Raw genomic sequence first — 27,982 nt, 5'->3', positions numbered from 1 at the left:
TAAATGAATGAGAACATATATTTACTATTGTTAAATTATTTTATGTGCCTCTTAACCAGTGCTTCAGATAGACTGTACACATAGTTGTGTTTTAGATAATGATTTCGCATTTATTTAGATAAATGCCTCATATCAGCCCTCATTCTCACTGAGAATAAATACGAGGATAAAAAAAATTATATTCTTGAATTTTAATCATTTAAATGCAGCATCTACTGCAAATCTCAAATATTTTCTCCATCGTCACTTTTTATTTTAATTCCGACGTAACGTGAGGTCACGTTCACGCCCATTGAAAAGGTGGGCGTGTTATCCAACAGGCCCCGCCTCTTTTACCGTATACGGGCATTGGACGGTGCCTTGATTGACAGCGGACAGCAGCTGCTGAGTTGCCCAGACATGGCGGAGGATACAGTGGAGCAGAGGCTCGGCGGCGGCGGAGTTGCATGACTTTTTTGCTTCCTTTCCCTCCCCGTAAGCCAGCAATCGACTCGTCCGAGGGCGCGTTGAATGCTTCGCGAGAAGAGAGAGCGGGGCAGAGAAATGTGTCGCTACTCGGAAAGGAGGCGGAAGACGACGTGAATCGCCGCCACACGCGAGTAAGATGGGACAATGTATCGCTGTTTCGTTTCGTGCAGTCAACAGCCCCGGGCAACCAATATGGCTCCTTGTGCCTTTCCCACTACTATGCTCTAAACAACCCTCTCCAGATGCCGCTCCGGCCAACTAACTTAAGTTCCCCGATCTCTCGGTACTTTTGATCGCTTAGGGATATTCCAGCGCGTTAGCTTCAGACAAGCTAAGGAGGAGGCTTGACGCCAACTACCACCACCACCACCACCACCGCGCGTAGCAATGGATCCAAAGCACAAAGAGTTGCTCGACCAGTGCCACCCGAACTTAGTGGAGTCCATCACGGACGCCGACCGTGTCATCGAGCTGCTCGTCGTCTCGGGGGCTCTCAGCCAACTCGACCGCTTTGAGCTGGACCAGAACTGCTCGTCCAGCGCGGAGAAAGTGGAGCTGCTGCTGAAGATGCTGACGAACAAGGAGAGCGACCATTTCCTGGACCTGTGCGTGGCCCTGGAGAAGGCATACCCCGACCTGCACGCTGTCCTCTTCGGCGGTAACATCGGCGGAGGGCCCGTGGACCACAACACCGGTAGGAAATGGGCTCTTGGTTGCCTCTGACCTGGCTGGTCTTCCAGAGGGGGCAATTTGATTCCATTGCAACATCTCAATCCATCCATTTTCTAATTTGAGGTCTTTCAGGTGTCAAACGTGAAGCCTCTGGCTCGTGATTGGCCCTCCGTATCATTTGAAGTGGGCCACCAAAGCTTACCACAAGTTCTCCCTTAAGGCCGGCTACACACAATCTGAAAAGATCTGTGACAGCCCCAACATTTAAGGATGTTTGCCAGCATCACATGGTCGGACTCACAAAACAGGTTATTTCACTTGACAACAAGTGGGAGTACAAAGCAAAATGGCAGCCCCCTGAGATGGATAAAAATGGCTAGATTGTTCTGCTTAATTATCATATGTGGGGTTCGGAATGTACACTTGTACCTTGAGATTGCAAAAATGGTGGAGCAACACATGTAGACAAATATAACGTTACTGACTATTAACTAAAAGAGGAGATACATCACTTTTGTTGTCCACATGTCAATCTGTGTCTTCTATCCACAGTCGCCCATCGAATTAAATTTGTGAACCATCGAACCAAATCCGTGTCGACGGCACCGTCCTTAGCTATGATTCATGTTGTTTGACAAGCGACATCCGCTCAGTGCGCGATGCCATTCGATTCCCAGCGTCGGTTCGGCGACATCAGCATCAAGTTTTCTGTCTGTGGCGCGTCGCGGTCACGGCGCATTAGGTCGGCTGACTTGTTTCCATGACAACGAACGTACCGCCGTCGTACCACGTCGACCCGCACATACGCGTCAGCCTGATTTACGTTCAGCGCCCCAATCCATCCACACCTTAATGAAAGTATATTTCATTTGTAGCGAACATGTGTGAGCGCTGGTCTCGTTTTCCGCCGGCCGGCACGGTACCTCTAAGCAGGATGGGCCTAGAGACCCCAATGTAAGCGGGAGATGGAGCTACTCCCCACTCCATCCGTTTTGGCATAGGGAAAGCTTTGTTTGAAACGTTTAGGTCTGCTACTGCCAATCCCTCCCAAAGCCGTAATACCTCTCACATTGATTGTCACAGCTGCGGATTAGCGCTGATCCTAAAATACTGTTCATTTTTTTTTATCGCGGCTGCCAACATTGTCCGTGATCTGACCCGTCGGCGAGTCTTTCTTTACACGTTTTCTGTCCCTCAAAGTACGATGTCGTTCCAAAAGGGGTCAATGGCTCCTTTCCAAAGTGTTTCTACTATCAAAAGCAGGTTCTGGTTCAAGTTGGGTTGCAGTTATCGAAGATTCCCAGAGAAGCGATTTTACCAATAATCAAATCCTTTAATCCGATAAAAGAAATGATTTTGCCTTGTCACTATTTCTCTAACGGCCATTGGATTTAAAAACTACAGCTTACTTTATGCAAAATCAGCGTGTTTTTTCCCCCCATTAAAAGTTCAGCCATAGCAATTTTAAATTACTTGTGGGTTTGAATTCCTTAAATTGTTGAGCCCTATTCCAAATGTGGCGAATGACATCAAAGTATCATTGTGTCCCTAAAGGGCCAGAAGTGTTCTCCGAGTGTGTTGACCTTGTGTGTACAAGGAGCGAGGATGTTCATCGTGCATCTCAGCCTGTAGTTATGGCTTAAGCCCTGCCTTTGCCTCTCTGGCTGAAGTAAACTGTCGTTATTATCACGCCTTTGCAGCCCTCCGCTTCCGCCGCCCCGCTCTCCTTGGCCGCCCGTCTTCCGACTGGAGCGTTGAGTGTTTTGGTTTCCCCCCCCCCCCCCCCCCCCCCCTCCTGTTATTGTCATTATCTTTGCTGTAGCGATTCGGTTGATGCGATTACCGCCTTTTAAGTGCACTTGAGAGGGAGAGAGCAAAGACGAAGCCTCCGGGCACTCCCACTGTATATCGGAACGCAAGCTTTCCCGAGCTCGCTCGCTTGTCTCGGCTCCGCGAGGCCTTTCGAGCGCAGAGGGTAAATGAGTGTGTGATTAATCTCACTGATAAGCGACCTGCTCTCTGCTCGTGGAGCTTGCATGATAAAAAAAACAAAAAAAAAAAGAATTTTTTTGTCATTTATTTGGGGGTTTGAACGGATTAATGGAATTTTCATTCATTTCAATGGGGAAAGACGAATTGGGAACAGAATGAACGGTTGATCGAAGGATGATGAAACAAATATTTATTTTTAAGAAGCCACTGTGATTGACAAATATTTGTATCGTATTTTCCCCACTATAAGGCGCACCTTCAATGAATGGCCCATTTTAAAACTTAATCCTTATATAAGGCGCACCGGACTACAAGGCGCACCATTAATGCATCATGTCAGATTTCTAATCCAAATCAAATCATTCTCCATTTTATCTTTTTTATTTCAACTTCAGATGCAACAAATGACTTTATAATCACAAAATAATGATCCATAGTCTTTTTGATTCATGATTCATAGTTTTCAGCAGGCCACTTATGCTTGATTTCATGACACAATGCTTCGGGCCAGTTTGAATTTAGGAATTTAGTCCATATATAAGGTGCACTGGACTATAAAGCGCACTGTCGGCTTTTGAGAAGATTTTAGGTTTTTAGGTGCGCCTTATAGTCCGGAAAATACGGTATTCTTTTGGGAACTGGCAACCAGTGGCAATGGTACGCTTGCCATGGCTGGAACTTGTCACGTTGCCTTTTGTTGATTGGTCAACTGAGAATGGACCAGTTTCTTCCTTTTTACACCGATGAACTGAAACTGTCTTCCCGTCTCCCGAGTGCCAAATTCAGATGGCTAGGCCTCGGCAAGCCCTTCACACTCTCACAAACATACAAACAAGTCGTTCATTATTCCGACGCCGGTCATGGCGTGCGTCAGAATACCGGAGGACTGCGTGCGTGTGTCTCTCGTGTCGTTTATCCCCTTCTTGACAAAGTCACTCATTAAACCGCGAGCCACGGGAGTCATTCGGCACGTCCTCGTCCGCCGAGTAAATATAATCAGATTCATATTCATGCAAAGGGCCGCAAGCTGATTACGCAGCCAAGCTGTCAACTGACCTGAAGATGGACTCGCACGCTGCCATGTGACAGTGACATAAACGCACTTCTAGCAGAGGGCAGCAAAATTCAGCTGAGAAGTTGCGGCGTCCTCGATGCCCTCTTGCATTCTCTCCTCGTCCTGATTTCTTGTCCTTTTCCCTTACTTGATCTGGCAACCTTTTCGATACTAAATCCTGCGATGACCTCGCGAGGCGCTAGCAATATTGAGGATGGACCGAATCGGGTCCACCGTAGGCTTGTTGATTTACAGAATTCACATTATTACGGGGTGCGACCTTGACTTGGAACTCTAATGCTTTCTGTGACCGCACTTTTGACTCCCATTAGTTCTGTTTGCATGTGTTGCTGGACCGTTTGTGGTCAAACATCCTTTGCCAATATTATTCCATTCGATCAGTATTGTAATATATTAACAGCCTTAGGTCTAGTCGTACACAAAGGGTGATTAAAAGTAATTGCCAGCCCGGCCGGCACCACGCGAGGAACGAGGCATTTATTTCAGGTGAAGCGTTTATTGTTCCAAGTAGACAGTGATGAATGGAGGCTCCACCGCAATGCAGATTTCAATTTGAGAAAATACGCCGGCCTTATTTGTGCGGCCTTGATGGAGGATGCGTTGCTCTTTCAACCATGTTTGCAGCACGCCAGTGAGACAGAAGAAGAGCATGGCGATACAAAGAGGAAGGGGAGACAACAGGCCTTTTGTTTGAAAGAGCCTGTTCAGCACTTTGTTGTGTACAGCAGCCCAGCGCATAGACACTCTGCGCATGTGCATGCGTGTGTGTGTGTGTGTGTCGTCTTTCCCACTCCATAAAGCAGTGGCAACGACGGAATGAATTGTGACCTTAACGCCGCTGTCATGACTGCTGACTTTGAATATCTCCCGTGGGCTGAACCTGGCCTCACTTCTCCACCCCCCCTCAGTGTTTGTGCATCTGGGTGCTCGTTTCTACATGCGAGCTGTCGTGCCATGACGCAGCCAGTCCGCAACACTCTCGCCCAGCGCCACGGGGTTCACCCGCGGTCGATTGTCGTCGCAGCGTTTCTTTGATTGACGGCGTTGGAGCGCATCACGTTTTGGACGAGGCACTTTTATCGCACCGCCAGATCGCCGCTCAACCTGCAGCACAGGTTGCCATCTTAGATCGGATTTCCGCCGCGGCTCCAAGTGCAGGAATGCCGATACGGATTGTTTTTTTTTTTTACTGGTTATTTCCGTGTCGAATTCAGTCGATTCAAATCCGATTGTGCCAAGAGTCAAAAGTAGAATCGTGTCACTTGAACCGTGTGTGAAAGAAGCCTTAGCAAGTCATGATTTCCAAAGCCAAATTGTTGGCCTTTTATGAATAAAGACTCTATTTATCTTAAGAACAAGGTTAAAGATTGAACGCACAAACAAAATAATTGCAGCCTTACACAAGTTGTAATTAGCTTCTCGGCTAGCATGGCCGTCCTTGTCAGAGATGCTGCTCAATAAATCCATCAAGGCCTATAAAGGAGCTAATAAGAGGTTGACCTTATTGTGTCCACTGGGTCTCAGTGTTACTCTCCCAATTTAATCCTGCGGTTTTATTAAGCATGTCTCTTGTGTATTTTTTGCTTTAAATTTATCTACACCACAGCTGGCCTCAATTGGCGCTTTTCTAGTAGCGACTGGAGCGGAAATGCCCGTTTGGAAATATTTGCTCGCCTTGTGATGTCATGGAAATAAACCGCTTTTTGACCTTGCGTTACCTTACCTCCCACCCTGTCTCTTCTTCCATCCTTTGCTATCCTGCCGCAGTACGGGCGTCCAGCTCCCTCCGGCGCTCTTGGCACGTGTCGTCGGCTCTCCATCTGTTTAATCCGCAACTCCTTCGTTTGTATAGCCGACACCTGCACCCATTTGTCCGCCCGGGTCACGTGAGGCTCTGGCTTGAGTGTTGTGATGGCTAGCAAATGAGTTGACAGTACTTGATCCCTTATTTTTCTGGACAAGGCATGATTTTGCAAGACCAGATTGCAAAATCTCCCAACCCTCGTGCTGGATCTGACAAATAAAGTTAGTTTTGTTGTACTAGTTTGCAGCTAATTAGTGTTTGTCCACCGAAAACAAAAAGACATCACGACACGAGATCAGATTGTTTGAAATGTCAACCGGTTTGATCTGAATGTCAGTTAGACTTTAACTCATTCGGTTGAAATTGATCTTTGACGTCTATAGCCGTCGACGGCGGTGAATGAGTTCAGGGGAGGTTCCATTTGATTCCTATCTTCAGTCTGACGAATTCTTCTCGGCATATTTTTCGACCTCTACAAAGGTCCAGCGAATTATCTCTGCACACTGTGTAAAGTCGATCTAAATCAACACACCGGCCCCTTGTTCTACAGATGAAAGGAATGTCGGAAAGATGGTCCAAAATTCCATTTGTGTCTCGCTTCCACTCAGGCGGGCTTCTCCCCGGCAGCTCCCATTTGGCGGACATTTTGAAGACATTTCTCACCCTTTGGTTCTCGCGCCTCTTGGCACGGGCAAGATGTTTGGGACAAAAGTGATGTCTCCTCTTACGTTGAACGAGAGCTTATTTTGTAGCGTGGAGACCCATAAAGGTTGGCTGATAATAAAGCAGACCCGATTGCACTCTGGGGACGTATATTTCAACGTGACGCCAGTTCAGTGGTTCCGACAGCTTTGCTCGGCCGAAGACCTTACTTTGTCTTCGTGACTGTTTGGTTCTATTCGCGAAAGATCATTTTTATCTTGTGCGTCAAAGAGCAAACAGCGTGACAAACCCCACAGTCAAAGAGGTGGGTGGCTGGGTTTTGACCAGGGGCCCAGAAGAACACGGAGCCATGAGTCAGGCACTGTGCGTGCCGCCGAGTAATCCCGGCTCATGGAGTCATCCCGTTTGGACATCTTTTATGTTTCTGCTGAGCATAGTGGACTCCTGAAATCAGATTCTCGCCCCTTTTTGCATCAGCAGTGAAGCTACCCTGGCTCGCTGCCCAGAATGTTGGCCCAGCACAAGTAAGGCCCATTTCACGTCTTATTGGGAGCAGAGGGAGGGAGTCGGATGGAGCCATTAAACTTGTATTTGCGCACTTTAGCGGATAGAACATGGAACGCAAACACGTTTTGGAGAAGTCAAACAGCATTTTAGTTGTTGAGAGTCGAGAAGCTCACAACAGGGGGGAAAAAACCAAAAGTACTGTGGGTCAAGTCAGGATTGGGACAAATATGAGGGGGATTCCTTCTTTCCGGTCAGACTTCCGATTGTCAGACGTCTCTAAAAATCAACCTTTTAAATTCGATTCGCAAACGCTGCGCTAACGATTCTGATAATAGTCAAAATATGATACCACAACAACAAAGTTTAATGTTGTACAAGTCTTAGATCAGACTACCGTAATTTTCGGACTATAAGTCGCACCGGAGTATAAATCGCACCAGCCATAAAATGCCCAAAAAAGTGAAAAAAAAACATATATATGTATATAAGTCGCTCCTGAGTATAAGTCGTCCCCCCACCCAAACTATGAAAAAAACTGCGACTTATAGTCCGAAAATTACGGTATGTCAAATTCAGCAAGAGACACTCCAGCGTGTTATTCAAAGACTAACTGCCGGATTTATAATGCAAAAGGCGAGAATCTTGTTCAATTCCGTGATCTAAATTATTTGTTTCGGGGAAAAATCTCTCAAACAGTCCCTCCATTGAACTTTTCTCTCCCAAAAGTCTTGTTCCCCATAAAACTGGCGTTTATGAGACACATGGAAGAAACTCCTTTTTGTTTGGAGCATTCTGAAGCATTATTGGACTTTTCCCTCACAGACACTCAACCGTACTCCTTCTACCATTTTGTTTTGAGTCACACTGGTGACATTTAAATGGGCCATCTTGTTAAGCCTGTTGCCTTCAAGCTCTTGGGAAACAAGTTCACACAACACTGATGAAGTGCATCACCGACGGGTAAATCTTTCGGAGGGGGGGGTCACAGTTTTTAATCCGGTGTCTCTGGTGACATTCCCACGCTGGCTCACTGCTGGCCGTGTCGTTTAAATCACCCGGCAGTGATCAGTATGACCATTGGTACCGCTCTTTGTGTGGGAACTGCAATACCGGCGGCGCCATTGACTTGGCCCCTTGTTTCAAAGAAGCGTTGAGAATATTTTACACCAAGAGATTTTTCCCATCCCGCTGATCATGATTGAAGCTTGTCCCCCTTACCCCATCTCACCCAATCAATTAAGTCGAATGGCCATTCCTGATTGGGGTGCTCTGTATTGATAGCTGAGGTTGAAGAGGAATGAATCACCAGCTCAGTCCAATAGCTCGCATGCTCCATAAACTGCAGCGGAAGAGGTCGGGGATGTAAATTTGCTTTCTCGTCTTTGTCGTCACACACCATCCCGCCGTCTCACTTAAGCGTAACATAAAACAAGCCAGTCGTGCCCGGCCATGTTTTTTTTTAACCGATATTATCGCACGCTTCTCCAGTTTAAAGGCGTGTCAAAGGAAGCACAGATGCTTTTATTTGCCTCTTGGTTTGTGTGTTTTGGGTTGTTGTTTTTTTTTTTTGTTTCTTGACCGCGTGACCCTGCGTTGTTGGCGTAGTTAAAGCGCAAGTACAAATCGTATCGGCACGGAGGTTTCACGCGTCGGCCGCTTCCCATCAAGATATTTATCAGAGCGTTTTGTGTGTCAGTTGGCAGCCGTGCTGATTTTCTGGAATCGTTTAATAATTCAGTTTCAGTCCAAGCCAGACTTTGCGTCTTTGTTTGATAAGGCCCGCCAAGCCTCTCTCTCCTCGCGCTCTCTCGCAGCCCTCTTCGCCTCTGCCTCTCCTCATCCGGCCTCACCATGGCAACACGTGTCACCTCGCCTTATGTGGTCGAACACCTCATCTATTCATCTGAAGAGAGTGAGCGAGCGAGCGTCGGCCGCCGAGCACATCGCTTGATCGGGAGAGAAGGCGGCGAAGCGAGTAGGGGTAGCGAGACCCCCGAAGGTAGAGGCGAGTCCTCTCCTGACCTATTTAGATCATAGCAACAGGCTAAGGCTGCCTCAGGTCCTCCGAGGCTACATTTATCACCTCCTGTGTCTCCTTCCCAAAGACCATCAACATCTAATCGTCACTAATGGAATGTGTCAAAATCACAATTCAACCCGATGCCTTTTTGGTTCTTTTTATTGCATTTTTGACATTAAATCTTTATTGACACGGCCATTACAAATGATCACTCGCATTTTACGCCGATGGTGTTAATTAGTATCTGTGATGAAACGGGCTTCGGACAGCAGCCCGCGGACCTCCAGAAAGATGCCATTGGAGCTAATTGCTTGTAAGCTCGCAATTCTCATCCAAACATTTTGTCCGTGTGGCTAAATCCTGAGGATTGGCCCAGTAATCCTCCCGTTTGTGGGAGTGTTATGCCGGATATTGGAAGCGCAGACGTGGCGTTATCATTTATTGATCTCTGAATCGGAATCGGCGGCCGCCTCATCACTTATTCAGGCAACTGAGTCGCAATGAAGACGTGGAGTCACTTCCGCTACGGTGCAAGCAAATCCGGGTCGCATTGTTGAGTCATTTGCTGAGTAATTTCTGTCACAGGGATTACGGACTATTTTAATTCATCTGAGTGCCTTTCAAACAAAAAGCAATGTTTCCCGCTTTTCTCCTGTCAGCCTCCAGCGAGGTTGCTTCGGATTTAAAAAAAAAAAAAAAAAAAGGGGGGACTTAGCCCGCGGAGGAGTTTTGCTAAAGACTCGCCGTGGCTTATGTCTGTTTAGCGCGAGACTCGCTCAGGCAGATAGCGGCGGGTTCAAGAAGTCAGCTCTCGCAACCATGCAAATGAGTTCAGAGGGTTTATTTTTGTGGCCATGTAAGAACGCACAGCCTGGAATCTGCTTCATACGCTGGGAGCAAATCAAAGCGCTCGACAGCAAATGTGTTAAGCAGCGCGGATCACCAGAACAGATTAAAAGGTTTTTTTTCTTCCCACCCATCTGACTTGGGTATCCTCCCTTTTTTCTCTCAAACAACCGTCATCTCTTTTTGTGTGGCGCAACTATCATCCTTTCACCCGCTCGCCTCGCCTCCAAGCCGTCTCCCGGTGTGCCCCCTTGCCGTCCCCCCCCCCCCTCGGCCTCTCCTCGGTCTAAGATGGAGTGGCCCGGTCTCGCTCACGCTTAATTAGGCTTGGCCTTGTCACACATGGAAGGACTGGAGCCAGAGCGTGGCTCAAACCCAGTGGGAAGGCAAAGATGGAGATGGAGATAGGGAACAGTTGGCACGGGTTTGTTGCCTGCTGCTTACAAAAGCAGCCATCTCTTAAACCCGCTTCACGGGAACTTGTGTGACTCGGTAAATATAGCTCACACGCACACATGGCGTGCTTTTTTTTTTTTTTTCCCCCCCGAATTTAAAATCCTACCTTTTTTATTGATGTTCGTGCCGTTTGAAAAAGATTTTCAGCGCCACTGACCGTTTATCGTCGAGGCCCATTTAGAGGAGGCTGGCACGCACCGGCAGATCTGTTTTCCTTTTGTGATTTACTGGCACTTACGAGCTTTGATGGATGCACGAGGGTTTTGTTGGCCTCAGAGAGGAGGGGCGTCAGGTTCTCACTGCAGGAGGAAACAGCACTTTTTAATTGAGTGTTGTAAAAAATAAATAAAGATGTTCTTTTTTTTAGAGCAGAGACAAAAACTTGATCCAGTCCAGTGATGCTAAAACTGATGTTCAGCGGATCCTAAAGTCAGACGACAATGTAGGCAAAAAAAGCATTTCTGCATCACAAATCCAAGCTCCATTTTTGGACTGTTAAAAAAAAATGCTCATGTTGCTGGAAGGTTGCAGTTGCCCTTTAGAGCAGACGCTCTGCAGTGGAACAAACGACTGCACATCCTCTCCGTGCAAAAATACCGCCGCATCTTAACGGCACGTTGACATGAAGAATTATCCTTCCTCACCATGTTGCGTGCGCCACGTGGATGATAAAAGAGAAAATCCCATTTGAGCTGTGACATTGTGCGGCAGAAACATGTCATGTGGAGTCTGCCGAGGAAGAACGTCGACGTGGCTTTCACCCCCAACCTAAGCCTTCGACCGATTCGATCGCGGCGGCAATACGGCCCAAAGCGGGCCTAAGAGCAACTCCGTCAATTTGACGCATGTCGGAATTGTGCTTTGTGTTGCCAGGTTCGACGTACAGCGTCCTCTCCACCATGCCGTCCGATTCGGAGAGCAGCAGCTCCCTCAGCAGCGTCGGTACGTAATGGGCTCGCTCGGTCCTTGCGGGACTCAAGCGAGCATGTGATAGACACGGAGCGACCCAATTTTAAAACAGCTTAATGAATCTTTTAATAAAACATTATCATATCAATATTTGATGACACCCCTGAGCTTGGGCATTTTGGCAATTGTGCTTAAATGAGCCCGTCATGATTTACGGGATGTAGAAGGAAATTGGAGAAGATTCCAAAATTTTCCATCTTGAACTACATTGGGGCGCTGAAAAACCCTTGGCATGTCCTCCCCCTTTCTTTAAGAGATCAGCGGCGTGTTTTTGCCGCTTTTGACGAAGGTCCAAATGACTCAGCTGCGTTACGTAAACCTTCAGAAGGGCCAAACTGTTGAGTCAAAGATGAACCTAATCCTCAAATTTCCTGCCCCAAGTCTGCGCGCCATGGATGCGTTCCTTTGTATAGCGCCGACTCCTTAGTGACACATTTGCTTGTGTCTTTGGCAGAGAATCCAAAGTGTCTTGTAAGCCTTTATAGTAAGTCGAGTCGAACCAAAGGAATGCTTTGTGAAACCACACCAAAAGCACACGCTCCCCAAATGGCGATGTAGCTTCACTTTTAACATTCCCCCTTCACTGATTACACGTCTCGTAATTACAAGATACATCTGTCGGGATTTACAGCACATGGGAAGTCAACCACAGAAACCCTAGAGGATGATGTTAGAATCACAACCCCTTGTTCAAGTTGCAAATCGACGCAATTCCTTCGTTCCACTTATCCACTGCAATGGTGAAATTGAATCGTTAGCTTTTTTCAAAACCGCATGCACTCCGATATAGATAAGTACGCGCTTCCTGACATTGTTGACGATATTGGCCAGCACTAGGCACTGAAGATAAAAAAATGCTGGTAAACATGTTTGTATTTGAAGTGTTCCCATGAATGAGGTTTGTCCTGTGTCCGACCACGACATGGCTGTCACAGGGTCGCCCGTTAACGGCGAGGCGTCCTCCCCGCCCCCTGCCATCAATGACAACCGGCCGCCCCCCGACCACCTGGACACCGTCCTGTTCCAGCTCCGCCAGGTGACCAGGGAGCGGGACGAGCTCCGCAAGCGTCTGGCCCTGGCGTCGCCTGGCACCACATTCGATGACTGCAGGTAGAAAGCCAAGCGTCCTTTTCCAAGGCCAACTATGAAATATTTCTTATCAGCAGCGCTTCTATTTTTTTCGCGCCTCCCACCTACGAGAGGAATCTCAACCCTTTCTTTACTGTCCTTGCGCCCAGGTCTGGTTATGTCTCCGCTATTCTCCCCGTCGACTCCTTTTTTTTGTGGCGTCTCTCTTTTAAGGCCGAATTCCAAAGCCAGCCATGACTATGAGCGCTTAAAAAGCCAGTGCATGAGAGCCATGGCAGATCTGCAGTCTCTCCAGAACCAGCACACCAAAACACTCAAGCGCTGCGAGGAGGCTGTCAAAGAGGCTGACTTCTACCAGTGAGTAGGCCTGGTTGCCAAATCTCTCTTGATACTACATAACTTATTGATTGGTCAGCTGGGGTAAGATAACGCCTTGGATTCTGATTACAATGGAACCCAAATATTTGTAATTGTGACTTTTTGGGTTGCATTGAGCAAAAAGGGGCCATAAATCAAATCACGTAGCCCTTTATTTTTTTACCTTTGGCATGTCACTTCATGCTCGCTTTTCTTCTCATCCAGCATGCTGCACAGCCGCGTCCTGGGCGAACAGACGCAGCTCAAGGAGGAGATGGAGACGCTGCGGCGGGACAACGCTCAGCTGGTCCGAGAGCACAATCACCTCAAGCAGAGTTGCGAGGAGCTCCAGCGGCTCCACGCTCAAGACCAGAAGGAGTTGTCCGACCTCCGACTGCAGCAGCAGCAGGTATGCTCACAAAGAAATGGACACACGAGAGTTACCGTAATTTTCGGACTATAAGTCGCGTATTTTTTCTTTTCATAGTTTGGGTGGGGGGGCGACTTATACTCAGGAGCGACTTATATACATATATATGTTCTTTTTCACTTTTTTTTGGCCATTTTATGGCTGGTGCGACTTATAAAATGACGGTATTATAAAAATATACTTTGACATTTTTGTTAACGTCTTCACTGCCAACCCAGTTCAAATGGATATTTGACGTCTATAGCCGTCAATGGCAGTCAATGAGTTCAAACGTTGCCCGGTGACAATTGAATGGATAGCGAGTGATTGCCCAGGTCTTTCTTTGATGTGTGCATTGAAGAAGTGACTTTTGCTGCACTCTGGTCAACAAAGGGAAAATTCGAGGGACACACGGCCCCAAAGCATCTTGCTACAAGATGAGGATACATGCTGCGTAGACAAGGTCAACACAGCCCCCCCCCCCCCCCCCCCGACCATTGCCGCTCCCGCACGAATTTAGCAGGCCTTTTCAGGAAGATCACTATCATGAGATATTCACTCCAATGAGGAATGCACGTTCAAGGACACACGCTACTGTTGATATTGCGAGCCCTTTGATTTGACTTGTTCGCTGCTCCAGTCATGTGCACTGGCACGTCTAAATAATGTATAGTGCTCCTCTTCAACCTACACATGGTAACGTTGTGATTTGGATGTGGCTGTGAAAGGCGAGAGCAATGCTTGCTCTTTACTGCCACCTGCTGCCCATTCAAAATCCAAATGTTTGTCGTACATGGCAGGTCATGCGAGAAAAGGGCTCCTCGGAGGTGCTGAACAAACTGTACGACACTGCCATGGACAAGCTGGAGGGCGTGAAGAAGGACTACGACGCCCTCAGCAAGCGCTACGGCGAGAAGGTGGCCACGCACAACACGGACCTGAGCCGCCTGGAGCAGGCCGAGGAGGAGACCCGACGGCTGCAGAAGCAGATGGACGCGCTGCTCATACAGAGGGACTCGGCAATGCACTACCAGCAGCAGTACTCCACCTCCATGAGGAGGTGAAAGCGCGACCTGTCTCCGTTATATGTGTGAAACGCTATTTCAAGCAAGCTCTTCATCCCAAAGCAGCATCTGCCAAGGGCAATCCAGTCATTGTTGCTTGGCCTCGGAAAATACGAGACGTAATTCCACAGGATTGAAGCATGAAGATATTTTGCTCAGCATCATCTTACAATCTGCATGTCTACAATTTCATCCCAACAGGTTCGATTCCGTGCAGCAGGAGCTGAATAAGTCGTCGGCTCAGAACAAGGAGCTCCAGCGCGAGATGGAGCGCTTGCAGTCGGAGGTGACGCGCTACAAGAACCTCCAGCTCAAATCGGCCAAGGACTGCGACAAGTACAAGGAGGAGCGCGACTCGGTGTTCAACGAATACCGCCTGATCATGAGCGAGCGCGACCAGGTCATCAAGGAGCTGGACAAGCTGCAGACGGAGCTGGAGGCGGCCGAGGCCCGGCTGAAAAACACCTCGTCGGAAAGGGTCGTGGCCAGCGAGGAGTTGGAAGCGCTCCGACAGGTACGCCATGCAGCTGGACGTGTGTATTTGAAGCAGCTGAGATGTTGCCTGCCCATATTTGCCCATAGTGGGAAAGTACCTTTTTAGTTTCTGCCTGAAGCGCGCATCAGTGAGTTTGTCACAGGAAGATGATGAAACATTAACTTACCATGTGCTGGAATAAAGGCCACATCAAAAAATAGTTTCACCTTTCGTCCTCTTTGAAGAATGTGCTGGACGGACGCCCGCCCGTCCGCCAGCGAGATTCATCGGCTCTTGACTTTTTCCCATTGCAGGAGTTAAACTCGTCGCTGGTGGACCGCGACAGGGCCATCTGCGAAAGGAACGAGCTGCTGGAGAAATACTGCCACGAGGTGAAGGACAAAGCCGAGACACAGAAAGAGCTGAGCCAGGCCTGCAAGGACATCGAGATGGTCCGAGAGGAGCGAGACGTCGCGCGCAAAGAGAGGACCGAGGCCATCATTCAAAGGGATCAGCTCCTTCGGGAGTACTATCAAGCCCGGCAGGTGAGCCGGCCCTCGATAGAATCGTACGATAGGACCTCATTGAATTGCGATAGGATCTCATCAGCAATTCTTATTTATCTGAAATCTAAAAAAAGTCAAGGACGAATATGACATATGGCCAACTAATGAAACGCACTGGTGCAGAAACAAGACTCGGCCACGCTCGACATGGAGCGTGCCAACAAGGAGATTGAGATGCTGAGGAAACAGTACGAGGCCATGTCCCAGGAGCTGAAGGAGGCCTCGCAGGAGACCGAGGTGGCCAAGTGTCGACGGGACTGGGCTTTCCAAGAGCGGGATAAAATTGTGGCGGAGAGGGAGAGCATCAGGTGTGGCCGCTGTGACTTGGCCACTTCTTATGAAAGCTTACTAGATGTCACAAGGTCACCCTTCTCCGCAGGACACTGTGCGACAACCTGCGCCGGGAACGAGACCGGGCGGTCAGCGATCTGGCCGACGCCCTGCGGAATCTGGACGACATGAGGAAGCAGAAGAACGATGCGTTGCGAGAGCTCAAAGAAATGAAGTGAGTCGTTTCGTTCCGGCCATCACTTGTGGGAAAGACTAATGAACTCAAGAACCTCGAGCAAAATCCTCCTCCGTGTGAGCGAGTACAGAGCAACGCGGTCTGTCCTGCCAAGATTAAAAATGTAATCCTAAAACACAACTGTTAGTTGGATAGGATTGGACCATATGGCATGCAAAAGCGCCCTCTGCTGGCCTGTAGTGGGAATCATGGACATTAGTCCAAATAGTTTGCAGTTTGCTGCTTTAAGGTCACACATACCTTCAGGGCATCACTCAGAGAGCAGATATTCAGATTAATGAGTAGGCATATGATTTTCTAGGCCGCAAAGCAGAAAATCACAAAGAATGCAGCAAGCTTGCATTTATTTCAAACGTCATTATGTGCACACTACTGGACATGCACACGCACTAAAAATATAGCTGACATCTGTTTTCATCCTCCATCGGCTGACCTTTGACCATGTTGGTTCTTAAAGGGAGAAAATGGAAGGGCAGCTGGAGAAGGAGGCCCACTTCTGCCAGCTGATGGCCCACAGCTCTCACGACTCTGCCATCGACACCGATTCCCTTGAGTGGGAGACTGAGGTTGTGGAATTTGAGAAGGACAGGGTAAGAGCTGCCTTCTGGTTCGGGATTCAATTCGGAGGTTATTTTTATCTTTGATTGTACCATTTTGATTGAAACAATGTAACCCAAGTCAGTGAAGAAAAAAAACAACTTGACAGGATTCTGACTTTTTTTCTTTCTTTCAATTCTGATTTTACTCTCCGAATTCTGCGATTAAAGTCAGAATTTTCATTTTAATGTCAGAATTTTTAAAGTCAGAATTCTGAGGGGGAAAAAAGATAGCCCTATTCATCTTCCAGAACACTCGAATCAATTTAAAACGTACTATATTCTACCACTCACCTCTTTCAAGTCAAGTAATCATTTGAATAAATATATATATATTCTTTTTATTTGTTGGGCAGGAAGGTAAAACAATCATGAGATAACCTACTGTCTCTCTACCCCCCCCCCCCCCCCACTCTTTTTTTCCTTATTCCATGTAAAGCGTCTTTGGGTTATTGAAAAGCGCTATATAAATTGAATGTATTATTATTATTATCAAATGAAAAACTGTAATTACCACAGTGTTTAACTTTACCCTGTACACGTGTGACACTTAAGGACATTTACTGAAGGCGTGCAATTTACAGGACGACATGGACTTGAAGGCGCTTGGGTTCGATATAGCCGAGGGGGTAAATGATCCATATTTACCGGGAGACTGTGGAATATTTGTGACGCGGGTGGACAAAGGAAGTATTGCAGACGGAAGGTTAAGGTGAGCGCGCTCGTATCCGGGAGCTCCCCGTTGACGTCCTTTAAGTAAGACTCCACGGCTTCCTTTGCGCTTCCAGGGTGAACGACTGGTTACTGAAGATAAACGATATCGACCTGACCAATAAGGACAGGAAGCAGGTGATGAAGGCGCTCCTCAACATCGGGGGGCTCATCAACATGGTGGTACGAAGGAGAAGATCTCTCGGGGGCAGGCTGCTCACTCCCGTTCACATCAACCTCATGGGGCACAAAGGTAGCTTGTGAATTTGACAACATTCATCCCCGAGTACTTAATGGCTGATGTGTTCCAGACAGCGGAATAGGGCTAGAAAACGGCGTCTTTGTCACCACAGTGGTGCAGGGAAGCCCGGCAGCCAGAGAGGGCACACTCGCTGTTGGAGACAGACTGATCGCTGTGAGTCATACACTAACTTTTCACAAATCCTCTCTCTCTCTTCCTCACATTAAAAAAATATATATATATATGCTGCCTTCTGTTAAATCTATCACGCTGTATCTGACTCCTATTCCTTTGGGCTTTTTTTTCTCCACCCCGTTACACGCAACTCAGATAAGTATGGAAAGTAGAGAGGGGGGGGAGAAAAAAAAGAGTGAATTCTTTTATTTTCGCTTAAACGCTCACGCCGCTTCTGGAGGTGAAATGGCGCACTGATAATAAGATGACTATAAATTCGGCCTCGAGTTGAATCTGCAATCACGCTTGAAACTTTGTCTCGTCCAAAAATTGACCAGTCATTTGATTTGAGAAAAGATGTCCGCTTCACTGCTTGAATGTCAAACCCGGAAGGCAAAAGAGACTTTTCACGACTTGATCAAATGCATTCATCTCCTTGTTCAGACCAACTTTAATCTTAGCCCAATATGACATCCCCCTTCTATTTCCTATCTCCGAGCGTCTTATTTCAACAATCTCATGGAAATGGGACGATTGAGGTCCTGCGCGCCCAACCACGCTGGCCTAGATTTCCTCCACCGTTGTTTCAATCCCCGGGCGTTGCTCTGTCACCTGCGTTACATGGCTTTGAAGCGCACGCCTGACAGGAAATGTCAAGCCACAAAGCGCAGCACCTTAATGAAGAAGGACCCGTCCTTCTTGCTGTCATCTCCTCTCCCCAGATAAATGGCATCGCTCTGGATAACAAGTCGGTGACAGAGTGCGAGGCCTTGCTGAGGAACTGCCGAGACTCCCTCAGCCTTTCTCTCATGAAGGTGGGCCGCACACTTGCTCTCTCAGCCTCTTTTCCTGAATCCTTCAAAGATCTTTCATCCTCCTTTTTTTTCTTGCCCTACATAGCAGTTGCGTAAGTGGGTCTTGTGAGAAGGGTGCGTTCTTTGTTCATTGGGATTCATTTCTTATCATTGTGACATGCACAAAGTTGATGTTTTGGCTAATGAAAGGCACGTTTGGATGAAATTCAACCAGTGGTTGACATGTCCGCCTTCCGCCTCGCAGTTTTTCCCTCACAGTACATCCGGCCAGAACATCTTTGAGAGTCTGCGTGATTCATCGGACAAGTCCAACGGGCGCATCCACCCGTCTGAGATCCACTCCCGGAATAGCCGCAACCTCAAACACAACAGCTCCACGCAGACGGACATCTTCTGCCCTGACATGGGGACGAGCGGCATTTCCGGCGAGAGGAGGAAGCGCCGAGGGGAACCCGATGAGCTTTACGGGGACATGGGCAAACCCTTCTCCATGGGTTCTCTTCACGCCACGAGCCTGCGGCCGGCGTCCGACTTGGGCGCCGGCCGCTACGGCCCCAGCGCCTTCCAAGAGTGCTGTCCCTACTCCAAGGCGCCGTCCTCGCTGCCGTTCGAGCCCGTCTCCGCACCTGACTGCCTCACCATGGAGACGGCGGCGCAGGACAGGAAGCACAGCGGAGGAACGTGGCCAAAGATGGTTGTGGGGGGCATGTCGGTGGCGCCGGATAACAGCGGCCCACTCTCGGCGGCGGCGGCGCAGCTCTCCATATACAAATCCCCCAAGCAGAGGAAGTCCATCTTCGACCCGGACACATTCAAACGCCCTGAGACGCCCTCCTCTAAGCTGGAGTACATGGCGGCCAATCAGATGGCGACGGCGGCGGCGCACTCCCCCCAGCCCTCAAAGACCGACTCCCACTCCTCCTCCTCCACCCCCACCCCACCGACGCCCCCCACCCGCAGTGACTCCTTCAAGTTCAAACACAAACATCAGAGCAGCTCCGCGTCCGACTGCACCATCACATCCGACGGCAAAGGCGACGGCGGCGGCGTCTCCGCGGCGGCGGGCGAGCGGGAGCGAGACAGAAACGGCAACCACTACTTCCTGGACGGCAAAGTCCTGACCTCGCGGAAATCCTGCGACGAGGACATCGGGCGAACCCGAGGCGAAGATCAAGAAGTGAAAAGGCCGCGACCTAAATCCGCCCCCGCCCTTCGCCGCAGGATGACGCCGCAGACCATCACTCTTCCCGCGTTCCAGGTCAGTCCGTTAAGTGAATTAAAACTCGGATAACAATGCACTAAATCACCATTGTTCAAATCATCGCGCCTCCTCCCCTCTGATAGATCAATAGCTTGTTTATTAAAGTGACACTATGTTGTTCAGAGGTGTGCGGGCTCTCAACATAGAGACACATTTCGCATCAGGCCAAAGCCTGCATCTTTTTCCACCCTCAGAATTTACAGCTCCTTCTACATTGTGCCAAAGGACTTTGCTTTTTGAGCCAGCGTGTCAGAGTGATCGATAGTACTGCACTGACACCAAGCACCCAGCCCGGGAGCTGACTCACTCCCCGGGGCTCAGTCAACCAGCGAGCCAAGAAGTAGACAGCCCCCGGACCACAACAGTGGAGATAAACGTTTATTTTAAAGCACCCCAATGTCATGCTGCCGCCCCCCCCTCGTGGTGCTTGATGGTGTTTTCTTGCCTAAGGGGGAGAACACTCACCAGTTCCTGTCATGTGTCACAGAGCTACTCTGACGAGCATTCACCGGAGCCACGGGACATGCTGCGCTCCTCCCCCAGCCGCTCCCATCGGCACAGCGTCGGCTTTGTGCCCAGCGTCTACAACGGCGGCCTCCCTCCCAGTGAGTCTCTCAACCGCTCCGTCTGCAACCTCGACCCAACTCACCATCCGTTGTCTCGTCAGATTCGGCCCACAGGGGTCTGTCTCCGTGCCCCGCCGTGACGGCCGTGATGAGGAATCCCGTGTACACGGTGCGCAGCCATCGCGTCCATACCGGCAACTGTCCGTCAGTCGCCTCCCAGATCTGTCACCAGCACGCGCCCACCAGGTGATCTCCTCCCTGCGCTTCTCGTTTTGGTTCAGGGGGCATCTACTGATGACTAATAGTTTCAAAAGTTAGTGTGGCTTTGCTTCAATGTTTTACAGTGGCTCTTGGGGTCAGCCCGTCAATTGAAACATCTTGCATGTTCCCGCAATCGTACGCCTAATTTCATTTCCCAAAGCTTCATGCCTCCTCTTCCTTTGCCAGCCCTCAACATCAGGGTCGCTTGAGTCTGGATCTCAGCCAGCAGAAGCGGGGCGGCGACTTCACCGAATCGTCGTCACGCGGCAGCCGAGCGTCACACGGTACACACTCACTGCCCTCCAGCTCACGACTCGGTCAGTCTGGCACGCACGCACGCATGGGCGTCCGTGTGAAGGTCGCACACTCCCTTGTCCCGATCCGCTTTTTGGACGTTGCCCCCATTCATTCCTCTGCCATCTACCTTTCCGCCACAGGTTCTTCTAATAATGTCCAGTACCGGGCAGAGAGAATCAAGATCCCTTCCACTCCCCGCTATCCTCGCTCCATGCTGGGGTCAGACAGAGGTACGGCACTCCTGAGTAAAATGTTCCAATTCTTTCATAGGTAGACGTTGTTTCTGGCTTCCCCCCCCCCCCCCCCCCCACAGGCTCCCTCTCGCATTCAGAGTGCAGCAGCCCCAGCCTCATCACGCCGCCGCAGTCCCCGCTCAACCTGGAGACATCGTCATTCGCCAGCAACCAATCGCAAGGCTCCATTTCCACGTTACCTCGCATCTCGGTCAGCCCGGTGCCGGTCGGCGAGCGCAGGAAGGACAGGTAGGAAAGCGCTAATCCGTCCATTCCCGTCTGGGCGCCACATCCGCGCTCCTCTAATGCTCGGTGACGTTTTTGGCTCTGCTGTCAAGTTGATGAGAGCGCACTGAGTTAAAGAGATGACGGAGAGGATGATAATAAGGATCATCTCAAACACTTGCCTCCGAGATGCTCCTTGAAGACTCCAAAGGTGTTGCCAAGCAACAGGTCCATCACTGTCAGAGCCACTGCGGCCCCTCAGCGATATTAAGAATTTCCATCTCCCGTCCGTGCTCATCATTTGCTTCTCTGTTGTTGTTCTCATTCGGCACGACGGCAGCCTTCAGTGAATCACACGTGTGTTGCCGTCTCACTTTGACGTGTGTGTGTGTCCTCCCTCTCTTCTCTGCTTCCCGCTTCTCCGCCACACCTCCGCTTTCCAGATCGCTTTACCGTAACCGATCTTTTCTGAGGATTCCTCTGGCCGCGAGGCCGAGGTTCTCCTCTCTCAGGTGCCTCAGGTTCGTTTTGCCTCACGGCGCCGTTGGCATTGCGACGCCTTCTTCTCGCCCCTCCCGTCACCGCCCCCCCCCCCCCCCCCCCCCCGCCGTTCACCCGCTTGTCTACTGTTAGGCAGATGCCACGGGCAGAGGCAGAAAATCCTGTGCGGCATATTGAATGCAAAAGTAGATTGCTAGTCGTCTGCATGCTGCATTCCAACAGCCCAGGAGGAGGCCTCTTGTACGATTGCTACTTCGCTTTGACTATACAGTGGTACTTTGATTTATAAGTCAACCTGCAAATACATTCTTTTGAACTACTATACTTTTTTTTAATCTTGAGTTTTAAGCAAAAGAAGGAGATTTTAGCAATAGTGACAGCTCGGTGTCGTTCTTCTGTGCATTATATTGCCCCCTTGTGGCCAAGTTACAAAGACAAGAATTTAATTATCTCACGATGCAGATTCATTTGATATATTATATTATTACTGTTCATGTAGTGCAATACAGCTAGTGCTATTTTTCTTATTCAAGAACATTTTGCAAAAAATGTGTTGTATTTTGGGACTTTTGAGTTACAAGCGCGGTGACGGAACAAACGAAGCTCCTAATTCAAGGCACCACTGTATTCATAATACATGTGTTGATCCTGTCTGCACTTGTCCCCCTTCACGTGGCGGAAATCCCTCTCAGATATTGCATGTGTCGTCCACACGGTCAATATGCATGTGTGTACATTGGCCGCAAGCCCTGCAGTCTGCAGTGTGTATGTTACGCAACGGCATTACGAGTATTACTCAACCGTGAGCTTTTGGGCTTGGCCGTGTTTGTACGCCACTCTCTTTGGCCCTCGTCTCTGGCTGCTAATCCATCCCTCTGATGTTCCTTCATGGAATTCCGCGCCATGCCCAATCCCGCCATGTTTGTAGAGGTTACGCACACACCCATCACCCGCTAATCATTTTGGGATTCCTCCCGGTAACTCAATGGAAACTGATGTTACACACATGAAAACGGGCAATTTTCCTCAAATAGTGACATCCACTTTGACTCTAAATTGTCCATGTTTGTCTTTGTGCCCTGCGATTGGATCGGTTCCACTTTTTGAGGAAATGGCCTTTTTTTTATCAATTTGTTGAAAGAAACATCAACCGCTGTGAAATCCTGAGCCTTTCCTTCTTTTATTCAAAAATGGACAAACAAAAAGAGCAAATGATTTCCTCGCAGGCCTTACCTGGAGGAACCCCGCAACGTCATCGTGCACAAAGGCGCCGAGCCTCTGGGCATCTCCATCGTAAGCGGGGAAAACGGCGGGATCTTTGTCTCCAAAGTAACTGGAGGCAGCATCGCCCACCAAGCGGGACTGGAGTACGGAGACCAGCTACTGGAGGTAAGTTACTTCGCCCTAGCCTACTTTATTTTTATAGCGCCTGGTTTATGCAAACCTAATTTCACCCTTCCTTTTTCAGTTCAATGGGATCAACTTGCGAAACGCGACGGAGCAGCAGGCTCGACTCATCATTGGCCAGCAGTGCGACACCGTCACCATCATGGCCCAGTACAACCCACACATGTACCAGCTGGGCAACCATTCTCGCTCCAGGTACACGCATATCGAAATGTTTGATTTGAATGCAGCAACAACCCATAGGAAGACTTAGCAAACACTCGAAGCGCTTGCTTAGCTTCTGTGCTTGGTTACAGCTCCCGCCTGGAGCCAGCCAGTACTCAGTCCACACCGCAGGGCAGCGGCGCCGCCACCCCGGAAAATCACTCCGCCATCGACACGCTCAGCGAGCAGGACGAGGGCACCCTCACGCCGTCCTCCAAGCAAACCACGCCCACCACCAGCCCCCGCAACTATGTCAGGTAAATACAGTCTCCAAAGGACGAAAGAGCAAAACACCATATCGCTCGCTATCGTTGCTTCCCAGATCGCACTACGATAGCAAGGGGAAGGCGGGCGAGCCGCGGCTAGTGACGGTGCACCGGCCGGGAGTAGAGGTGGGAATCACGCTGTGTGGCGGGAACCTGCGAGGCGTCTACGTAGACAGTCTGGACGAGGACAGTCCCGCCAGAGGAGCCGACGGCCTGCGACCCGGCGACCTCATTCTGGAGGTATGGCAGTTCCGGACCTAAATAGTGCCAAAGGGTTACTTCGAGCATCTTTTTGTTCCTGTCATGTCTTCTTTAGATTAGGCCCCTTTCATTTTCCAACTGCTCATTCGTTCAATTAATCTCAGCGCCAGTATTTTGTCATCTCACTTGGGCAATGGGGCAATGTAGTTGCGGGTAAAATAGCAAAACATCTCCTGGCGAATGGAGCTGCTTCATGGAATTAGCATTCAGCGCCGTCACCCTTTCTGTCCTTCAATCTTCCCTCCTGTTTGCTCTTCTCCTTCCCGCTGGCTCAAATCAATACGGCGCCTCTTTAATTCCGCTAAAAGCTTATGCCGACCACGTAAGATTCAGCAAATGATTTCTCAGGTAAACCCGCACCGCCAGTAATCTCACTCCTTTTCTTTCGCCCCTGGCTCATTTTGCAGTATAACTCGGTGAATATGAAGAACAAGACGGCGGAAGAAGTCTACGTGGAGATGTTGAAGCCGGCCGAGACCGTCGCGTTCAAGGTGCAGCATCGGGCGGATGACTTCAATGTGCTCAAAGACGTTCCAGGAGATGGCTTTTATATTAGGTACACGCACACACACTTGCACATTGCACCACGCATGCTCCCCGTGTGGTTCTACGATACGTTGCTATTAATAGCGCAGCCGCCAGAGTGGCCCTTGAACAAGCAGGGATTTTTCTCATCTAACCAATTACGTCCCTCATCCTTTCTGTGATTCGGGGAGGGGAGGGGAGGGGAGGGGCAGCAGCTGCCGCCGCCGCCGCAGTCACTTGTCATATAGGTAAGTGTGCTGGTGATGTCATGTGCAGTAAATACACTCGGTCCGCCTGGCTGTCAAAGATAAAATGACTTTGGAGGCTCCAGCGGGACACGAGCAGGGCTCACAGCACGTGTGGATAAACTCGTCCTCGTTGTCTAGTTCACTCGCCAAACTTGCCGCTCGTCTCTCCTCACCATCTTCAACATAACCGGCCATCTCTACTCCCCTCCAATCCAGAGCACTTTATGAGCGCGTGGGCGAGGCGGAGGGCGACCTGACGTTCAAGAAGGATGACATCCTCTACGTGGACGAGTCGTTACCAAAGGGCAGCTTTGGGACGTGGATGGCCTGGCAGCTGGATGAGAACGCGCAGCAGATTCAGAGGGGGCAGATCCCCAGCAAGTACATGTGCGTTGAGAAAACAGACCTGCATACAAACAAATGCTTAGTCATTTAATGCCAGTAAATCCATGATAGTTAATATCAATTAGAAATGCCATTTAAAAAAAAAAAAAAAAAAAAAACCTTTATTGAAATAAGCGATAATGGACTAATTCTTCAGTATTGACAGAGTTGGAAGATGCTCTCGATGGCTACATTGTTTTCCACGTTTATGCACTTGAGTCGATTTCACAATAACAATTAACACAAACTCCGACGTTCCAGGATGGACCAAGAGTTCTACCGGCGGCACAGCGTGACGGAGATGAAGGAGGAATCTGGCAAGACTATTTCGGCCGCCGCCCGCCGCTCCTTCTTCAGGAGGAAGCAGAAGCACAAGCGCAGCAGCTCCAAAGACAGCAAGGAGACGGTGGCTCTGGATGCCATCAGCACCGACTCCATCCCCTTCCTGGAAGGTGAGGGAGCGAGCGAGCACACGGACCGACGGTGTCAGAAGTCCCCGCTGATGGCATCTTCACGTGTGTACTTTGTGTTTATAGACTGCGTTAGCCTGGCCTACCAGAGAGTCCAGAAAGTGGAGTGCGCCTCTCCTAGACCCGTTCTGGTCCTTGGCCCGCTGACGGACCCCATCAAAGAGATGCTAGTCAAAGAGTCTCCGGGGAAGTTCTTCAGATGTGTGCTAGGTGAAGTTTTTTTTGGTCTTTATTCTTGCGCAGGGAATGATCCAGAACAATGCTCTTCCACTAGATGGCTGAAGATACCTAACATTATTTCTAATAGCATCATTGCCCAAGTCATTTTTAGAAAACAATGTAATAGAAATGTTTTCATTTCTCTTTGTTTCCGCAGAGGTGATGAAGGCGTCCCAACAAGCCATTGAGCGTGGCGTCAAGGACTGCCTCTTCATCGACTACAAGCGCCGCAGCGGCCATTTTGACGTTACCACAGTCGCGTCCATCAAGGAAATAACCGAGAAGGTACTTGCCCCATTTCAACGAGCTTTAATCCGACATGAGAACTCTGCATTTGTCTGTTGTTAATCTCTTGCCATAAGGGTTTATTGTACTTCATCGCGGACGTGAAATAAAGATGCCGGCAAACAGCAAATCTTTTTTTTTTTTTTAAATCCCCTTTGGTTTATGAGGGATTTGTTTGTTTTTCATTGCAGGGTTGTCACTGTTTGCTGGACATTGCGCCATACGCCATCGAGAGACTCCACAGCATTCACATTTATCCCATTGTTGTCTTTGTTCGCTACAAAAATGCCAAGCAGATCAAGTAAGTGGCATCATAACACACACAAGGAGATGGCTGGATGTCATTGTTGTATGTTAATTCTCATAAATCAATTACAATGTGCCTCATCTCAGCAAGACTGTTTTAAGAATGATTCTTTTTTTGGTATTATTTGTATCTTGTATTTTTGAAAGATAGCTCTGTTTTTTTTTTATCTTCAGGAAAACAGAAATGGTGAAAAACAATTTAACACTCCACGTTCGTAGCTCATGTGTCTGTCTCCGTTTGTCCCCAGGGAGCAGAAAGATCCTGTTTATCTGCGAGACAAAGTGTCTCAGAAACATTCCAAGGAGCAGTATGAAAGCGCGCAGAAGATCGAGCAAGACTATAGCAAGTTCTTCACAGGTGTGTCCGTGCGCACGCGTATACGTTTGGAAAAGTGTGTTTAACGCAACGCGTCTCCATCGCAGGTATTGTCCAAGGTGGCTCCCTCCCGTACATTTGCACTCAGATCATGACCATAGTGGATCAAGAACAAAGTAAAGTCCTGTGGACTCCGCTCGGCTGCCCTTAGCGAGGCGAAAGGAGCGCTCGTCCTCAACACTAATTCATGAAAGCTTCCTCACAACATACATAAGGTACACTACATTGTAAATTATTGATATCTATTTTTTGTTATTTTCTCCCAAGTCCTTCAGAGCAGGCACGTAGCACTGGCTCTCCACCTTCAAGCTCATTCAGTCTTCCTGAAGGACTCATTGGTGGTGTATATGTGTGTGTGTGTGTGCTGAATGTGTGCTCAAATTGCGTGTGTGTGTGTGTGTGATCAATATTGACTCTAGTGAGCCTAATCCAGCCTCCACGCCCTCTGTTGTATACGCAGAACCTTAACACTATGTTCACAACCTAGCAAAGGAGCATTGGGGCCATGCCGAAAGGTGGGAAGGAAAAGTATGGGACAGGAAAAAAAAAATTCAAATGGAATAGAATGAAAGTGGAAAAAGTTGTCATTTTACAAGAATAAGGTTATTTTTGTACATAAGAAAAACAATGAGATTCATTTTTTAATATTTACATAATTATTTGCTTTATATGAAAAGGTAACGAATAGTGCCCGTTTTTTATGTTAAAACATTCTTTAACTTTGTTTTTGTTTTTTAAAACACTACCATTTTATTTGACTAAATTGAGAGTTGTTTCATTTGTGGATTTTTGTCATGGGATGAGACAAACACAACATTGCGTGTTATATTATGATGCACAATTGTGTCTTTATTTTTGCCCCTCTATTATTTTAGTTTCACTTGAATCTTGGAAAATGCTGACATTTCCCTCCCATAATATGACATTCCTGTATAAATATAACTTTATTCTTGTAAAACGATGTTTTCCTCTCTTAATGCGAAGACTTTACAGTTATCAATGACGTCTTTTTTTTTTTTTTTGGTACTTTTCATCATGGCCCTAACACTCTCACTCGGTGTAGCAGTTTCCATGGACGAACCCCACCACACAATTATGCACCCGGCTGACAACTATCGTGGATTTCTTTTGTGCTCAAGTCTGTTGTATTTGTTGTTGTTGTTGTAACGAGTGTTAAGGCGGTTGTCATGAC

At 48.6% G+C, this 27,982-nt stretch overlaps 1 protein-coding gene across 3 annotated transcripts; it reads left to right on the top strand.

Annotated features, from left to right (window-relative positions):
* Positions 1 to 365: 365 nt before the first annotated feature.
* On the top strand, positions 366 to 27,835 carry dlg5a (discs, large homolog 5a (Drosophila)). Of its 3 annotated transcripts, XM_061285162.1 has the most exons (34): positions 366 to 599; positions 770 to 1,162; positions 11,377 to 11,445; positions 12,408 to 12,582; positions 12,775 to 12,918; positions 13,144 to 13,327; positions 14,128 to 14,387; positions 14,593 to 14,905; positions 15,181 to 15,411; positions 15,556 to 15,740; positions 15,812 to 15,937; positions 16,416 to 16,548; positions 17,139 to 17,266; positions 17,343 to 17,518; positions 17,577 to 17,680; positions 18,403 to 18,495; positions 18,740 to 19,753; positions 20,244 to 20,361; positions 20,424 to 20,568; positions 20,770 to 20,900; positions 21,021 to 21,110; positions 21,194 to 21,362; positions 23,066 to 23,228; positions 23,308 to 23,441; positions 23,543 to 23,707; positions 23,773 to 23,956; positions 24,385 to 24,533; positions 24,967 to 25,137; positions 25,396 to 25,586; positions 25,671 to 25,814; positions 25,981 to 26,108; positions 26,300 to 26,409; positions 26,663 to 26,772; positions 26,838 to 27,835. In XM_061285162.1, the coding sequence occupies exons 2-34, from the start codon at positions 856 to 858 to the stop codon at positions 26,939 to 26,941; spliced, it is 6,048 nt and encodes a 2,015-aa protein (XP_061141146.1). In that variant the 5' UTR covers positions 366 to 599; positions 770 to 855; the 3' UTR covers positions 26,942 to 27,835. The 3 variants fall into 3 exon arrangements, with proteins under 3 accessions (XP_061141146.1, XP_061141147.1, XP_061141148.1); XM_061285163.1 differs by having other exon boundaries at positions 366 to 1,162; positions 20,770 to 20,867; XM_061285164.1 differs by lacking the exon at positions 11,377 to 11,445 and having other exon boundaries at positions 366 to 1,162.
* The last annotated feature ends 147 nt before the right edge of the window (positions 27,836 to 27,982 follow it).

The sequence above is a fragment of the Syngnathus typhle genome, linkage group LG8 (genome assembly GCF_033458585.1).
Source record: "Syngnathus typhle isolate RoL2023-S1 ecotype Sweden linkage group LG8, RoL_Styp_1.0, whole genome shotgun sequence".
Taxonomy (NCBI): Eukaryota; Metazoa; Chordata; class Actinopteri; order Syngnathiformes; family Syngnathidae; genus Syngnathus; species Syngnathus typhle.
This window is presented reverse-complemented; position numbering and strand designations above follow the sequence as displayed.

Coding starts and splice junctions, on each gene's coding strand:
- dlg5a (XM_061285162.1), top strand. CDS start 856: ATGGATCCAAAGCACAAAGAGTTGCTCGACCAGTGCCACCCGAACTTA. Junction 23,229..23,307: donor ACGGAGACCAGCTACTGGAG/GTAAGTTACTTC, acceptor TTCCTTTTTCAG/TTCAATGGGATCAACTTGCG. Junction 25,138..25,395: donor CAGATCCCCAGCAAGTACAT/GTGCGTTGAGAA, acceptor CCGACGTTCCAG/GATGGACCAAGAGTTCTACC.